At 43.8% G+C, this 18,272-nt stretch overlaps 1 protein-coding gene across 7 annotated transcripts in view; it reads left to right on the top strand.

Moving 5' to 3' along the window:
* MEGF11 (multiple EGF like domains 11) overlaps positions 1 to 18,272 on the top strand; it is a 345,431-nt gene that overhangs the window by 65,147 nt on the left and 262,012 nt on the right. For all 7 annotated transcript variants that reach the window (XM_083411873.1, XM_083411869.1, XM_083411871.1 and 4 more), the window contains exons 2-3: positions 13,811 to 13,915; positions 16,821 to 16,944. In XM_083411873.1, the coding sequence (XP_083267999.1) occupies positions 16,829 to 16,944 (116 nt within the window). In that variant the 5' untranslated portion in view covers positions 13,811 to 13,915; positions 16,821 to 16,828. The remainder of the gene's footprint in view (positions 1 to 13,810; positions 13,916 to 16,820; positions 16,945 to 18,272) is intronic.

Below are 18,272 nucleotides of genomic sequence, written 5' to 3'. Positions count from 1 at the left end.
CCCTGCTCAGGGAAGAGCCATTGAAATCAATGCCTCTCCAAGCTCTGCCAGGTATTCCAAAGCAGGCACACTTCCCAGTCTGTCTTTGCAGCCATAGCTTATCATTAAAAATAAAATCTAAGGTGCTAGATTCTGTACCAACATTGGGCTCTGGGTCTTCTGCAGTAGCTATGCAAATGGAAGCTTTTTGGGGCTTTCCCCCATCACTGTCCAAGCTACTGTTGTCGTTTAGTCGTGTCCGACTCTTCGTGACCCATGGACCAGAGCACACCAGGCACTTCTGTCTTCCACTGCCTCCTGCAGTTTGGTCAAACCCATGCTGGTAGCTTCGAGAACACTGTCCAACCATCTCGTCCTCTGTTGTCCCCTTCTCCTTGTGCCCTCCATCTTTCCCAACATCAGGGTCTTTTCCAGGGAATCTTCTCTTCTCATGAGGTGGCCAAAGTATTGGAGCCTCAGCTTGAGGATCTGTCCTTCCAGTGAGCACTCAGGGCTGATTTCCTTCAGAATGGATAGGTTTGATCTTCTTGCAGTCCATGGGACTCTCTTCTACCCAGGGGCATAGTTAGGGGTTGGTGAGATTGGCTCCAATTAAGGGTGCATGCCCAGTGCGGCACAAAAGCCATGCCTCTTCACTCTGGTGGCTTAGAGCCCTTCTGCCCATCTATGCGCTCACTGGGCCACCTGTACGCTGCTTTGGGTGGCTGGATGAGGTGTGCAGGCTCCTCTGGGCACCTTGGCAGAAGAATCTGATTGCTGGCATGGGCCATGGCAGCAGCCCTGTGCAAGGGACAGGGGGCGCAAGTACAGCTCCTTGCCAAGGCTGCAAGGTACGCCTCTTCCAATACCTCCTCTGGGAACTGCTGTGGATCAGCAATCCAAACATTTGTGACCGGAGATCCTGTCTCTCGATAAATGTATTTTATGTTTTCTAAGGAAATGAAGGGATTTGTGTTATTTTCATTTAAATTTTTTATGTCATGGAGGTTTCCAAGGCACCTAACAAATATAAAAAATGGGTATAATTTCACCAAAAAGAGCTACCTAATAACCGAAGAGGAGCCCTGTTCTCACACTGGCCAACTAATGGGAAACCTGTAAGCAGGAAATGAAGGCAATAGCCTCCTGCACTCTTGTGTTTCCAAGCAATAGGTGGTCAGAGGTATGCTGCCTTGGGATACTGCAGATATTTAGTACTCTGTCTCACAGTGGCTAACCAGATGCCTGTGGGAAGCCCACAAGCAGAACATGAGCACAACAGCATCTTTCTCCACCTGCCATTTCCAGGAACTGGCTTTCAGCGGCATATTGGCTCTGATGGTGGAGGTAGAACATAGCTGTTCCGGTGCTTAGCCATTGGCCTTATCCTCCATGACTTGGTTTTAATCTTTGTTTAAAGCCATCCATGTTGGTGATTGTCACTGCCTCCGGAGGGAGTGACTCTCGTAGTGTAACTATGCACAGACCACACCTTGAATATCGTGTCCAGTTTGGGGCGCCACAATTTAAGAAGGGTGTTGACAAGTTGGAACATGTGCAGAGGGAGGGGGACCAAGATGATTAAGGCTCTGGAAACCAAGCCTTATGAGGAATGGTTGAGGGAGGCAGGTATGTTTAGCCTGGGAAAGAGGAGAGTGAGAGGAGATATGATAGCCATCTTCAAATGTCTAAAGGGCTGTCACATGGAAGATGGAGCAAGCTTGTTTTCTCCTGCTCTGGAGGGCAGGACCCAAATCAGTGGATTCAAGTTACAATCAAGGAGATTCTGACTAAACACCAGAAAGAATTTTCTGAGCAGAAAATCTGTTTGACAGTGGAACAGTTTCCCTTGGAGGTTGTGGATTTCTCTTTCATTGAAGGTTTTTAAGCAGAGGTTGGATGGTCATCAGCCATGGCTGCTTTTGTTGAGATTCCTGCTTTGCAGGGGGGTTGACCCATGGGATCGCTTCCAACTCTACAATTCTATGATTATATTGTTTTGTTCTGTCCTGAATCTTCCAACATCCAGCTTCATCAGTTGCCTTTGAGTTCTAATGTTATGAGAGAAAGAGAAAAAACTCTGTACACTTTCTCTATGCCATGCATCTCTTATTCACCTTTTCTCTAAACTAAAACCAATGTTGTAACTTTTTCTGATTGGGGAGTTGCAGCAGGAATTCAACCAACCAATCAACTTCAGTCCACAAAATAACTTCATCATTCAGCCTTATTAATTCTGGAAGTGAAAAAAGACCACCTTCAGGTTACAGGTCACAATCACTTGGAGACCTATGGAAAAGCAATCTAGCTACTTACTGGGTTTCTGTTGAGGCAGTCTTCAGTTTCTGTCCTTTTGAGCCTATCTTCTTTGAACCACCTGTGCTCTTATATAGCTACAGTACATTTGTAGCACCCAGAGAGTATTTTTCAAGAGTGCCTCAGGGCAAAGTTGGCAAATCTGAAATGGACTAATGATCAGTTTGCTTCTGACTGGCATAATTGAGAAAGCCAATTTGCCCCCAGCTTATTTACTTGTGCTTTCCACCCTCCATCCCCACAGGAAACAGTTTGGGGGGAATATTGCATTCAGATTTCTCTGAATCGTTGCAGAGAACTTTCATGTTTGGAGCCTGCTGAAATGAAGAGGGCTTGAGGTAAACAGGAATGGATTTTTGTGTGAGGAAGCACTAAGAGCTCAGCTCAGTACTCACACTCAAAACAAGATCTCTGTGCACAGAAACTGCTCAAAAGCACCAAGTCCTTTCATGTGAAGTGCAAGTCTTTCGCACATGCCTGCAGTTGGTGGACCTCAGTATTCTAAGAAAGCACAAAGTCAAAAAAAGAAAGAGAGAGAAAGAAAGCACAAAGTCTGCCACTTCCCAGTTGCAAGATGCTTTGTATAATTCAAGAGGAGTGATGCAAAAACATTCTAAAAAATGGGGACACGCCATTTCCTTGTTGGGATGACTCTGATATTGTCATGGATATGACTTCCGACAGTTAAGATGAGCAGTCTGAGTGGAGGGATAGTCAGTCAGAAGAGGAAGAAAGAGACTTGCCTCTTTCTCAGCCAGCCAAAGGCAGTGGGCTACACCCCCCCCCCCTTCTCAGAAGGAGGAGAGACTGCACATTATCAGCGAGAGTGGGCTGAACGGAGGCTAGTTCTCTGAGGAGCAGCCATTAGTCACCTCACAGGGAAGGGGGAATTCTTCATCAAAGGAAGAGGTGGGATGCGACCCCAAGAGTCCCAAGGCTCACAGAAGAACAAAGGTCAAGGAAAGGCATCAATCAAAGAAGAAGAGGGTGGGCGCTTTCGTGTTTTCTTGGACTACTGCAGTGCTCTCTATGTGGGGCTACCTTTGAAGGTGACCCGGAAACTACAACTAATCCAGAATGCGGCAGCTAGACTGGTGACTGGGGGCGGCCGCCGAGACCACATAACACCAGTCTTGAAAGACCTACACTGTCTCCCAGTACATTTCCAAGCACAATTCAGAGTGTTGGTGCTGACCTTTAAAGCCCTAAATGGCCTCAGTCCAGTATACCTGAAGGAGCGCCTCCACCCCCATCGTTCTGAGGTCCAGCGCCAAGGGCCTTCTGGTGGTTCCCTCACAAGTTACAGGGAATCAGGCAGAGGGCTTTCTTGGTAGTGGCACCCACACTGTGGAAAGCCTTCCCACCAGATGTCAAAGAGAAAAACAACTACCAGACTTTTAGAAGACATCTGAAGGCAGCCCTGTTTAGGGAAGCTTTTAATGTTTAATAGACTATTGTATTTTAATATTCTGCTGGAAGCCACCCAGAGTGGCTGGGGAAACCCAGCCAGATAGGCGGGGTATAAATAATAAATTATATTATTATTATTATTATTATTATTTTCACAAACACATACATTTATATGCACACTTTTTACCCAGACTTTCCCTGACCCATAAGGTCAGACTACTGTTTTCCAGGAAGCTTTTAATGTTTAATAGACTATTGTATTTTAATATTCTGTTGGAAGCCACTCAGAGTAGCTGGGGAAACCCAGCTACATGGGCAGGGTATAAATAATAAATAATAATGATAATTATTATTATTTCCTGTTGGAGGCACAATTTGAGCTGAGATGCCTCAACGTCATCTTGATGGATGGTCGCTAGTGTGAGCAGCTTTAAGGTTAATGACTATACAAAAAATCTTCTTGTAAATACAACTATTGCGTGCTGATTATCCAAGCCAACAGCCTGTCAGATCCTGCCAGATATCCTTTTGGAATGTGTAGAACAGAGGTGGGCAACCTGTGACTTTCTAGCCTTTTCTGCCATCATCCCTGGCCATTGGACTATGGGCATCTAGAAAGCCACCCAGCAAAGTAGAAAGAGATGGAAAATTTATTTTTATTTTTCTGGGTCAGACTAAAAGTCCATCCATTCCAGAATCTCCCCCCCCCCCGAGGAGATATAGCTAACATGGCACCCTCCAGCTGTTGTTTGACTCCATTTCCCATGAGCTCCAGCCAGCATGGCCAATGGTCAAGGATGATGGGAGTTTGCAGTTGAAAACACCTGGAGGTAGGCACTTCAAGGTAGTGTTTGGTTTCACGGTAATTTGTTTTATTGTTATATAGTTTGTATGGTTTGTTTCTATGAACACCACTTAGAAATGTGAATGACTACATGATATAGAAATGCCTTAAATGAAATAAATACATCAGGCTGGAGGAGGCTGCTTTATTGTCTGGGAACATGATCAAAAGTTAATATGTGTGTGTGTACGTACACATACACAACTGCACACAAACACAAACACACACGTGCACAAACCCGGAGCATCCTGCTGTGCTTTCTGGCCTTGACTTTTTTCAAAGCAATCCTCCTGCCCCCAAACCAACAGAAACCTAGAGAAAATCCAAGCTGCATCTCTTCACAGTTTCATTTCCATTTTCCTTCTTAGGGCCATTATTGATGTGAGAGGCGAACTGAAGGGAAAGTGCCCAGAGGTTGCTTCTTTCCCTTTCCCTTTTGTAACGAATGTTTCTTTCTCTTAAAGGAGGACAGTTAGTCTTTAGTGTGTTTTATGGACGAGAGCTGGGCGGATGATAAAGCACAGGCTTGGCATATGACCCTGGTTGCTTTTTCAGCTTGGCAGAAGGAACGACCCTTTTCTAAGGCAGTGCAGCAGAGAGGAATTTCTCCGAAGCCCAGACAGAAGAGGGAGGTGGGAGGGAGGGCTGAGAACGATATTAATTTTTAAAATCTTCTTCTGTCTGCCCCTATGAATGTTTGCATGGAAGTGAAGATGGTTTTTACTACTAGATAAACCTCTGTAGGGGACGCGGGTGGCTGTGGGTTAAACCACAGAGCCTAGGACTTCCCGATCAGAAGGTCGGTGGTTCGAATCCCCGCGATGGGGTGAGCTCCCGTTGCTCGGTCCCTGCTCCTGCCAACCTAGCAGTTCGAAAGCACCTCAAAGTGCAAATAGATAAATAGGTACCACTCCAGCGGGAAGGTAAATGGCGTTTCCGTGCACTGCTCTGGTTCGCCAGAAGCGGCTTAGTCATGCTGGCCACATGACCCGGAAGCTGGCTCCCTTGGCCAATAAAGCGAGATGAGCGCCGCAACCCCAGAGTCGGTCACGACTGGACCTAATGGTCAGGAGTCCCTTTAAGCCTCTGTAGAATTGCAGTCTTATTTAGAAGATCTTGCACACTGCCTCCCTGATCAATCATATTTCCTACTGTCCCCCTGGTCAAAGTTTTCCATAAAGTGGTTCTGTCATCTGGGCAGTCCACACCATTCAGCTATCAGGGCCATGCTGTGATGCCAAAGTAAACCAGGGGCAGCAATATGATGCTCTCTAATGTCGTGGGGTTACAACTCCCATCAGTCCCAGCCAGCATAAAAACATAAGAAGATTCTGATGGATCAGATCAAAGGGGGCCAGTCCAGCATCCTGTTCTCACAGTGGCCAACCCAGATGCCACTGAGAGGCACCAAAGCAGAACCTGCATGGCCCAGTAGGCAGGGATGATGGGAGTTGTAGTCTAGTCCTGCATAAAACAATGGTTTTTAGCACCGAGTGTTCATATTGCACAATGGATGATTCCCTCAAGACAACTTTTAAATGGTTCACACATTAAGCTGCCCACCATCAGGCAATTGGAACACCCATAGAAGGGAAGATTCACTTTGTGTAGGAAAGTAGCACGTCAAGGGGAAAGCGCAGTCCAAGCCTGCAGCTATTGGGTGTGCAGGGAATCTCTTAGGGGAGAAATGAAACTTGGAGGGTGGTGGGAAGGAAGGACCACCCCACTTGCACCTGTAATGGCAGTATAGGAATGGCATTCAAGGAAGTCAAATCAAGTTCTACCTTGTTTTGAAGGCTGGTAAGTCTGGAGACCTTCTTGCTACTGAGATCTGCTGATATTCCACCTAACAGGGCTAATGTTAGTTTCTGGTCCAACAGTTTTGATTTGTTTTGCAACGGGGCCCTGTTCATCTCCCTCTTCCCCCCTGTTTCTTAAGTGTTTGCTTTTATTTTCCTTACAGAGTGACTTTCCCTCTGAGAGGTCGTAAATTCGCACCTGTATGTATAGGTTAGTTTATACAATTTTTAAAAATCTAAATTTGTGCCATTCTATGGATCTAGGAATGCCCTTGCCACTTATAAACCGTTTCCTAAAAAATATGGGCAAAAACGTTGTCAAGTCAAGGGGAAGAATCAGTCGTATTTATAAGTTCTTGACCCTCTTTCTGCACAACACAGATGGTGTCCCAGGAGGCCTAGCAGATGCTAAGAGTTGTCACTCTGAGCCTACAGACGGCTCCTGAACCCTCCACGGACCACCGTAATTAAATCTGAACACACCCACCGGGAATTGGAAGTCACCTGGAATGAATCCCATGCTGTGCGGCTGTTTGCTTTTGAAAGATATCTGCAGGGCAGTTGTAAAGATGGTTTGATGCCAAGGTTTTGCCAGGCAGGGAGGTGCTTTGGGGAGCTGGCGGGGGGGGGCATATGGGGGATTAAAATGTACTGCCTTGGGGGAGAAGGTCTGCTGGCAGTTTGAAAACGCAGTGCCAACGGAAGCACTGAGATCATAAATCCAGAAATAATAAAACCAGTAGGGTGGCAGCCTGTCTTGTTTTAGATTGGACCAGGCTGATTTTTGTGCCAGCTGACTGGCTGCTAACTGCTCTGGTTTATTTTTAAGGTTAGAACTCCTTGTGAGGGAAATGGGAACATATTTGATTAATATAATTCACATTCAGCAGAATATTGAATGTATTTCTCCTTCAGAAGAGGTCAGGGACCAGCAGTAGAATTATCACTCTGTGATCTGTGCTTCCCTTTGAAAAGTACCTGGGAGTTCCCTTAGGGATTTCCCACAATGCCTCAGAGAGATGCTGCAGCAAGGGGGCATTTTGGAAAATTGTACGGGTTATTTCCCCCTGGGCACTTTCCCATTTCACAGAAGAAAACTGGACATTTTTAAGACACTCCCCACTCCTACAGAAAATAAGCAAAACACTTTTACATACCCACAAACCAGCACAGATTTTTTAAAAAAACAAAATAAACAGGCAACACGCCCTAAAAACAGGCATCCCCTCAACAAAATAACCTCAGGCACAAAACCATAACCCTCAACCTAAATAAATAGGAAGGGCAGGAGCCCTTGACAGGCACCAGAGGGCACAGGGGTATCTATGAACATCACATTAGGGATGCCAGGTTATATACCACCAGTTCATACAATAGAACACAGTGGTGCAGAGCAGAGTGTATACAATAAAATATCAGACCGCATAGGAACACATGAAGCTGCCTTATGCTGAGTCAGAGTATTGTTCCCTCTAGTTCAGTATTGTCTACACTGACTGGCAGTGGCTCTCCAGGGTTTTAGGCGGGGGTCTCTCCTAGCCCTACCTGGAGATGCCGCTGGGGGTCAAACTTGGGATCTTCTGCATGCACAACATGTGCTCCACCACAGAGCTATGGCCTCATAGAAATGGTAGGAAATGATTCAAACTGAGTGTCTGATCCAAAGAATAAAAACTAAACAAGTGAATTGTCCTGCCCTTATGAAAAGGTCTCCAAGAGACACCCAAAAGTCAAGAGCTAGCAAGGATTCACTCATTCATTTTATTTGTATGCCACTTTCCCACACACAAGGGATGCAGGTGGCGCTGTGGGTTAAACCACAGAGCCTAGGGCTTGTCGATCAGAAGGTCTGCGGTTCGAATCCCTGCGACGGGGTGAGCTTCCATTGCTCGGTCCCTGCTCCTGCCAACCTAGCAGTTCGAAAGCACGTCACAGTGCAAGTAGATAAATAGGTACCGCTCCGGCGGAAAGGTAAACGGCATTACTGTGCGCTGCTCTGGTTTGCCAGAAGCTGCTTAGTCATGCTGGCCACGTGACCAGCTGTACACCGGCTCCCTCAGCCAATAAAGCAAGATGAGCGCCGCAACCCCAGAGTCGGCCACGACTGGACCTAATGGTCAGGGGTCCCTTTACCCTTTCCACACACACACACTCTCAAAGCGGCTTAAAACAAAGAAACAGGAATGCATTTCAAACAAACACTACAAAACAATTACATGATAACATAACAGAGCAATGACATAGTAACAATTTCATAATGACCTATTACACCCAAAATCTAACAACATACAAAAATCTATATTTCAATACTATAAATATAGTAAGATTACTTAAGCAGCCTGCAGCATCCGATAGCAGAAATAACAAGGGAGGATGCCTGCTGAATCTCTGCAGCACTAAATGCCCATCTTCTAGTGAAAGCCAGTAGGTCCTCTGTAACATGGGGTACAAGTAACAGCACTCCTCTGGATGATCTCAGTGATCCAGCTGCAAAACAAAGGCTCAGGGTTCAGCATTCACTGGGAATGGTTTAGGTCAGTCTGCGTTTCTCACTCCTCTGACTGCTTCTTGATGTTTTTGACATATTAATTCAAAGGAACTTGCCCACCAGTTTTTCTGATGGATTGTTGTCACCCTGCCCTGTTACTGGAAAACTAGGTGCTTTTGCTAATAATTTCCTGGAAAGAAGCCCCGCCTTTGGGAGAAACAATGGATAATAAATGAGTTAGACGTTACCGGAGATGAAAGATGAGTGAAATTATGCAAAATTAAATTGCAATAGGTGTCGGATCCAGTTGTGTTTCTATTTGTCATTGCATCCCTGGAGTAGCTTATGAAAATTAAAGGCTGGTTCTTGGAAAGGGGAGACCGCCATAAGGTGTTGACAATGAATGTCAAAATTGAAAAGCTTCAGTGTGATCCAGAGGTAACAACTGGAGCCAGTTCAACACCGGAGCTTTCATCAGTGGCTTGCCTAATCAGGTATAGGGACCCTCAGGCCCTCCAGGACTCTGTGTCTAGCCCTGTCAGGAATGAGCTAGCTCCAAGTGAAGGTTTGCAGCCAAATGCAGAAAGCAGCCAGGAACAGGGAGGCTGCTTGTTAGGCAGGGGAGAGCCGGCAGCTGCAGAATTTGGCTCTTCCTGACCTTGATAGGTGGGCTGATAGGACAGTAGCTGAGAGCAGGCTAGAACACAGCCAAAGCTCACTGCAAACTCAAATAGGTGTGAATAGACAAGGAGACAGTTCGTCAGAAAAGGAAGAGGATGGAGCTAATCCAATAAGTCCGAGGAGTCAGTGAATGGGAGGGCTTCTAGATAGGAAGCAAAACAAGAGATGTAAGGGACGTTGGTTCAATAAATATATTCTGTAGACACTGGAAGGAATCTTCAGAAGGGTCATCTTGAGTAATGATGCAGGAGGCTTTGTTAGAGCTGTCCGGAACTATCTGTTTGTTTTTGCAATAAATCCTCCTTTTTAATTACCTACACTTACTGTTTTATCAAGCTGGGAACCTGGACTCCTGACAGGCCCTCAGGACTCTCCCTAGGCCAGGGGTCTGCAACCTTTAAGACAAAAAGAGCCACTTGGACCCGTTTCCAAAGGAAAAAAACCTGGGAGCCGCAAAACCATTGCGACATTTAAAACAAATATATCTCCGGAGCCGCGATCTGACAGCCGGCGGGAAGGTGACGTCGGGACGGTGCGTGACTAATGCACGCACCGCCCCCATGCGACGTCACAGCCAATACAGGGCCAGCCACAGTGGGGAGTGTAGGGGCGCACAATGCACCTCCTCCCCTCGCTAGTATCCGGCCCGGAGCCGCAGCAAAGGTGTAAAAGAGCCACATGCGGCTCCGGAGCCGCCGGTTGCAGACCCCTGCCCTAGGCCATACCTCTCTGGCCACATCACCTGCTCTCCATGGCATGCCCCTCATCAGCCCTGCTTTGCACCCTCCTTGAGTGCTTGTGCTTGGCTGGAATGTGTCCTTGAACTCTGATAATGCTTCCTGCTTGCCTAGGGGTGTGTGTGTGTGTGTGAGAGAGAGAGAGAGAGAGAGAGAGTGAGAGTGAGTGTGTGTAAACAACCCTACTGTAAAAGGTAAAATTAGCATTAATTGCTAAGCCCACGTCTGCTGCTGGTCCCACCTGCTGATAGCATGTGGCCCGTAGAAGGTTGCACAGGAGGGAATGTGGGCCACCATTTAAATAGTATTATAACTTATCCCACAAACTTAAAAGTAGGTGCAAAAATGCCCACGTTGGCCCATCCACACTTTTGTTTGTCCTGCGATTTCTAGTATTTTGTATCGCTCTGTTATCGTGGGTCTGAGAAAGGTGGTTTTTTTTTTGTTGCTCTGCTTTCCATGGGAAAGCCTGCTGAATTTTGACAAATTTCAATCCGCAACAAACCCGAAGGAAAAGTTGTCCCTCTTTTGAACTGGTCTTGAAATAGTTCCTGGACTGACTTCTGTATGCTTTTCCGTGAGTGTCATTGGGGACGGTCTGCTTCCATCTCCTTTCCCATGCTACCCCTGCAGAATAATTTTTCCAGCATCAAGCACTTCTGGTTTTCTCAGCATGTTCATTTTTTTAAAAAAAATAAATTTCCCCCTATTTAGCGCTTGTATAGAAAATTCTGATCAAACAATATACATGCAAAATATGCGTGCTCCCACTTGTTTGTTTTGATTGGTTTTGATGCTTCTAATCACAACTCACTCATCTTAGGAGTCTCATAATAACAGAATCCAGCTTGTCTCCCTTTTGAAGAGAGCCAGTTCACAATAATGTTGTTTTGAGTAAATGGGGTTAAAGTGAAAGTTCAAAGACAGCTCTGGGTTGCTGTAGGAAACCCTCCCAGCCTCTGGTTGAGGAAACAGGTCATTAGTGAGCAGTAAGCTATGCTGTGATTCGGCGGTTCATTATCTCATATACAGAAACCTTGAGAGAGGATGAGTACTTAAGACTCTCTTGCACAACTCTGTGGTTTTCTTGGTCATTAGTCTTTGAGCTTAAGTTTGGTTTTAATGTATTCTTTCCTCCACGGACAACTCGGTGCACCTGTACTCTGTTTCTCCAGCAGCAATTTCTTTGAAATTGGGCAAGGAGGAGGATTATGTCTCCCACTCCATCCGAAAGAATCTCACATTCCTGATCCATTTTCATAAAATGTCTTTGGGAATTTAGTGCTTAATGTCCAGAAATCTTGATCTGATTTAAATTACGATCTTGGGAGTTCCTCTTGAAGTGTTGAATGAATTCATTAGCATTAAAAGTCAGGGAAGAAAAATATTAATTTGTACTTCTTTAATGCAGTGTCTACTCGCACACCCTCCAGACTTACATATTCCCCCAGTATCCTTTGACATTTTTGGGATAAGTAGAAATATGCATCTCCTACTGAATCATGCAAGCATCTGAACGCAGGGACTGCTGTGGATCAGCAGCCGAAAGTTGGGTTTTAATTCACTTGCTTTTCTTGCCTACCTGTGGCTTTAAAACAAGTAACTACTTTTAAATATTTATTTATCATGTGTATGCCCTGTTCTTTAGCTTCCAAATTTCTTAGTATACTGTACTACATTGGATACAACCCAATGAAACTAAGGGCTTGTCCATACTTTGTTTGCTCCTCTGCTTCCCCCCAGGAAAACTGATGGTTTAGCACTGAATCGGAGCAAACAGCATATAGGTTTTCTAAAGATTGCCATTTGTTCTGATTTATTGCCAAAGAGAAGGTTTTCCAAGGGAAGGCAGTAGGGCAAAGACAAAACTGCTCAGATCTGTGATGTCCAGGCACGGGACAAATAGAGGTATGGATGAGCTCTAAGTTAAAGTCACTTAGCAGTGTATGGGTTGCGCTGGTGGAATATTGCACAAGGGAAAGGACTAACCAGATATTGTTGTGCAGTTGAGTTATTGTTGGAATGTGCAAGAGAGCAGCCTTGACATATGATGTGACAAGGGAGAAATTTAACTCAGTTCACATTTAAAGACAAATCGCCTAATTTGTGCCTTCTGAAACAACACACGTACCAAAACGCAGTCGTCTTCTGAAATTCACACATCTCCAAATTTTGCAGTGCAGTTCTCTAGCCAAGTACAAAAATGCATAGACTGGGAGTAAAGTGTTCATATGAATGTATATATTAGTGAAGATAACATACAAAAATGTGTTATGTGCTGGGCAAAATGGTTTTGAAAACCTTTGCATATTAGGGGAAATTGCATACAAATATTAGGAGAAATACGCACTATGTATTGACTTTCTATACCGCCCTTCATCTGAGGATTACAGAGCAGTTTACAATGTAAAAAACTAAAATGCATAACATAGTAACATAGTAACAAACAAAACCAATACTGCCCCGCAGTTTAAAAGGCCATTTATTATTTAATTAGCCAAAGGCCTAGGAGGCTAGAAAGTTACTGGTTGGTTTTCATAGAGAGCCATGTGGTCTAGTCTAACCCATCTCTTAAGGGATTGAAATGAGAACAGAATGTGGGGACTGGGAACTCCTCTATGCCATCCTGTAGTCCTTGGATGGGCTGCAAAGATCTGCAAACAGTCAGTTCTTTGCTTTATGCGTATAGTCCCCCTTCTCCATTCTACAATAGCTAATATATCCTAGTTCTGCGTGGAAAGTTGGTTTAAAAGGTTTGAAATAAATAAATAACTTGGAATGTGGCTCACCACTGCTTCTTTCAACCTGAACCTTAAAGTCACTCTTCAGTCTATATAGGGCTCTTCCAGATGTCTCTTTCAGTATGCATTCATGATGATTTGTGCTTGTGATGGTACAGGGAAGTTCCTACACTATTTCAATTTCAACACTTTGTGCCTGCAAAAGTTCTGAGACAGACATACTGCTTCATTTCCATTTGCTGCATGTCCCATAATTTCTTGCTGAAATCTTTTAACTTCTTATACCACAAAATGTTCTGGTTTATTTTTTGTTCTGCTTTTGTTGGGCAGCAGCCCGCAAGTGTCCCTTCAGACAGCAGTAATGTAATAGCACTGGGAAAGCATGGCAAAACATCTAATAAAACAGAAAGATGTGTGGACGGTCCAGTATAAACCCATCACTAATGCAGTATTATTACATTAATGACATGTTGCGGAATATCCTTCAACAGCCTCCCCCCAATTTAGAGAGAGCCTTAAATGCCTGTCATGATCTTCCTTATCTTTGTTTCCTAGCTTTATTCCCCATTCCTTACTCCCCCACTTTTTAAATATTTAACCTGAATGTGATAGGAAATGCTGATTAGCTTTTGCATTTGAAAAATCCTCATTTTGGTCATCTGGCCGCTGGTACATCCAGCACAATTTCACTCTGGCATTACTTGAGCAAATATTTGCAAGTAGGGATTTCCTCCGTCAAGACACCTATCTACATCTGTTTTTTAATTCACTTCTTCTCCTTCCCTTTGTTCAGCTGTGTATTTCTCTCTCTGCAGTTTCTGAAGGACGTCTGAAAAGCCTGCAGAGTGGTTCTTTCTCTTGCCAATGAACTCTGAATACTTGATGGATTCATAGCCACAAGGGATTTACAGCACACTGAGGTGAGACTGTTAAAAACTTGCAAATTCAACTTTTAGTTTGCTTTTTGTTTTGTTTCAGTTAAACAACATAAATAGAGCTCACTTTGGACATATTTGACAGGTGGCCAATCTTTCCATTTCAGGTGGTCATTACAATAACATTATAGCATTAAGTAACGTTAAGTAACATTTTACCGTAACATTGTTTGATCAAGAACCTTTGGGAGATGATGGAGGGATGTTATCTGGTTCTAGTGAAATAAGATAAAGAATTAAGACACTAGGATATAAGGGTATATGATATTAGGCTTTAAGAGTATAAGATTTAAGGTTATTTCTTTCTTTTTCTTTGTTATCTAGTGAATTAGGGTTTGGATAATCTTATTCTTTAGATGTTTATCTACTTGGTGATGTTGATGAGGAAATAAGGTTTAAAGGGACTAAGGTAAATAAGTATAAGCAGCGAAAGTTGGAAGGAATTTGCTGACTCGATTAACAACTGGAATACAAAGAGGGAGGTGGGAGGAAGCCAAGAAAGTAAGTTATGAAAGATGGAAATTTTCTTTGTTTTGTTTTGAATGTTCTTGTTTTTTGCCTAATTTTTGTGTTGGTAGGGTGGGGAAGGGGGTTTCTATTATGTATTTTGGGGTATTTGCTTTTTTCTTTTTTCTTTCTTTTCATTACTTCTACCTTTTTGTTTTTGCAGTTTGGTTTTTGTATTTGTGGAAAACTTAATAAATATTATTAAAAAAACAACAAAACAATGAACTAGCACTTGAGTTCGCTGTTTATTGTTACCCTTCTCTGTGAATCCTTTCCCTTTTGTGTCATGTCTTTTAGATTTTAAGTCCAATAGCAGGGACTGGGTTTTCCCCAATGTAAATTACCCCTCCCAAAACCTTTCAATAAATAAAGTGAAACAACTAAGGCACAATCAGATTTCGGCCGTGATGCAGGAGAAAACAAGGCCTTGTTTTCACTGAGGTGGTAAACCTTAGGAAGGTGGCTAGGCTGAGGCCCAAGGAAAATCCTGACATACTAATTTTCTATATCCAAGGGATCTTTTTGTATGAAGTCTTTTTAACCCCAGCCCACCATCTGAAGTGACAACAGCCTGACAAGAGGTTGACCACTTCAGGTCAAAACTGGGCCAAAGCATAGGCCAGAGTGAAGCAGTGCCTGAGAGAAAAATCTTGTTCTGAGGAAAAAAATTTCACAACATGATGTGTTTTTGTTAATTATAGCTGATTGGGTTGTGTGTTCCCATTATCCATCACATCACTTCCAAATGGTTAAGCCTCCTTTCTCTCTCTTTTAACTTTATTACCTCAGCTTTCTCATTGACACCAAGCCATTCACTGCCAGTTTCATTATAACGAGATGAAAATACCTTCTCTCCACTAACCCACTAATCTTAGTGTTCATCTTAACATTTCTGCTAAGTTACCCTCCTTTCCTCCCTCCCTCAGGATTGATTTTATTTTATTTTATTGTTCATGCCTCTTCTTGCTACAAAGTGCGTATACAAAACTAAAACAACAACAGATGTTATAAAAATGTGCAGCAAAACTCTTAATGCAAGCTACTAATAAATATAGGCAATCTCAATTCCTTCTCTATCCACTTTCTCCATGCCACACATGATTTTATAGACCTCTGCCATATCACCTGTTCCTTGCTTTTTCTCTGCACTAAAAATTCCCAAGTGCTACAGTCTTTCCTCATAGGGGAATTGCTCTAAGGACAGTCCTGCCACATTGCATCCTAAACACCAAAGATGTGTAAGGATCCTAAAGGGTTGCATACACCCCCTGCAAAAACCTGTGAGGCTCTGACTCTGGCTTGTCCTCCAGAAGGAGGGAAACTCTATCCCTGGGGGCCACCATCAACCATGCCATTTGTCATTTGCATTTTGTGAATGTAGAACATTATCGAGATCCCAGGGAGTGAAAGACTACAGAAAAGGGAGAAACCCAGTTCTTGTTTTGATATGAACCTGCCTAATTCACACTTACAAAAAAAATACCCCAAGCACCACACCATCCTTCAAAATTTGCATTTCTTCAACAAACAATGTATATATCAGGGGGAAGTGTTCATAAAGTGCATGTATATATGTGACTATAACTTTAACTTGCATAAGGGAAAACTGCATACAAAATTGTGTATAATAGGAGGAAAAAATAGTATATTTTTTTTAATTGCAAGCTAATGGGGGAAATGTAACAAACTAAACTTAAAACGTAGGGGGAAATGAGAAATGGAGGGCAGCTTGTAACTGGCAGATTCAGCCATCATTAATTGCAATGGCAGGGAGCTGAAGTCTATCTCTCGGGTATATCATAGCCCTTAAAGCTTTAGGTCGAGCGAGAACTTTCTAAAATGGTGCCTCAAAAGCAAATGGATTTCTTCTCCGAACTCCGTAATAAGACCTGAAAATTCAATTGATTTTCTGTCAATCAATCATAATCCGTAGTAGCCATGTTTTGGAGGCAGATTTGGCAGCCTTGCACTTGACACTTGCAAACTCCGTTAAAATTAACAAGAGCTGGTTTCTGTCTTGGGTAAGTGTAGAAGTAAGCTATTATAATGCCTCAGTGGTTCACTTTAAGGAAATCTTTTTAAAAAAATTAATCTTTTTTTTTAAAAAAATGAGCATAGGAATTGCGAAAAGAACACATTGCTAATGGAGAAAATTAATGCCAACAGATGCTTTGGCCTTCAGTTTTCTCTTTTCTTTTTTTTAAAGCTTTGATTCCTGACGTGCTGGGTAGCACATCTTTTAGGCCGAGAGATGGTAACACTCCAACTCCAACACTCTAACCACTACACCAGACTGGCATAAAATGTACCAGAAGCTATAACTGGTTAATTATGATACTAGGAAGCAATTGTTTCTCTTAATGCTTTTCTCTCCTTTGCTTAGAAGCAGCGATGATGTTCTGCCTCCTCCTGTGGTGGAATCTCAAAGTCCTCGCCCTGTCTCTCCTTCTGAAAACCACCATCTCCTTAAATCCAGATGACCCAAATGTTTGCAGCCATTGGGAAAGGTAAAATGTTGCTCCCTCGCAGATTTAAAAACCTCTGTATACCACTTTATTTATAGAGCAGTTCTCAACATAGGTAAAGATAAAGGGACCCCTGACCATTAGGTCCAGTCATGACCGACTCTGGGGTTGTGGCGCTTATCTCGCTTTATTGGCCGAGGGAGCCGGCGTACAGCTTCCGGGTCATGTGGCCAGCAGGACTAAGACGCTTCTGGCGAACCAGAGCAGCGCACGGAAACGCCGTTTACCTTCCCGCCGGAGTGGTACCTATTTATCTACTTGCACTTTGACGTGCTTTCGAACTGCTAGGTTGGCAGGAGCAGGGACCGAGCAACAGGAGCTCAGCCCGTCGCGGGGATTCGAACCGCCTGATCGGCAAGTCCTAGGCTCTGTGGTTTAACCCACAGTGCCACCCGCGTCCCTAGTTCTCAGCATAGTTCAATACAAAACTGGAATAAAAATGCTGTCAAGACACACTGAGCCTTCCTTGGGCAGAGAATTCCACAGACCCACAGTTGAGGACCCCCTTCTCAGTCACAATCCACCTCATTTTTGAGGAGGACCTTGAGAGCAGATTTTCCATTGTAGAACAGTGTCCTCTTATGAACAGTGCTGCAAGATTGGAGGCATGCCCGGAGGGGTTTACTTTGAGTTCTCTGTTGTGTGTGCACTACCTGCCTTCAGAGGAGTCTCATTTTCCCCTGCTGTGGTTATGCTATTGTCAAAATGCTCGTGGAGATCTTGATATGAGGAATGCAGTCAAGGAATGCAGTCAAGGAACTGTTATCATTGTGGGTGACTTCAACTATCCTCCTATAGACCGGCTACATAAGTGTTCCAGTCATGACAAAGAGGTAAAATTTCTGAATACCCGAAATGACTTGTGCCAGACATTACTGACTTGTTAAGCTGAGGTTGCTGCTCATGTGTTCGTAACTTCCAAAAGGGCAGGAATATGAGGCATCCATTTCCTTTTCTTCATCCAAACCCAGGTAACCTTTAGATGTTGTAGGGCAAACTATCTGACTGTGATTTGTCACCTTTGGAATTTCTGCTTTGGGAAGGGCTTTGCGTGAAAGTCCCAGTTTCAGTCCCTAGCTTTTCCAGGTAGAGCTGGGAATTGACCTCTGCCTGAAACCATGGATAGCTGCTGCCAGTCAGTGTAGACAACAACAAGCCAGATGGGCCATTTGTCTGACTCTGTATAAAAGCAACTTCCTAGGTCCCACTTTTCTGCCGTAAAGCTCTTAAGCTAAACACAGTCTTGCTTGTTTTATCCAAGAACAGGCTCTTTAAAATGTGTTTCACCTTATGCTATAATGAATATGAAT

Source organism: Podarcis tiliguerta (assembly GCF_965153285.1).
Source record: "Podarcis tiliguerta genome assembly, chromosome: 14".
In the NCBI taxonomy this organism is placed as follows: Eukaryota; Metazoa; Chordata; class Lepidosauria; order Squamata; family Lacertidae; genus Podarcis; species Podarcis tiliguerta.
The sequence above is the reverse complement of the archived record's forward strand: the minus strand, read 5'-3'. Positions and strand labels throughout refer to the sequence as shown.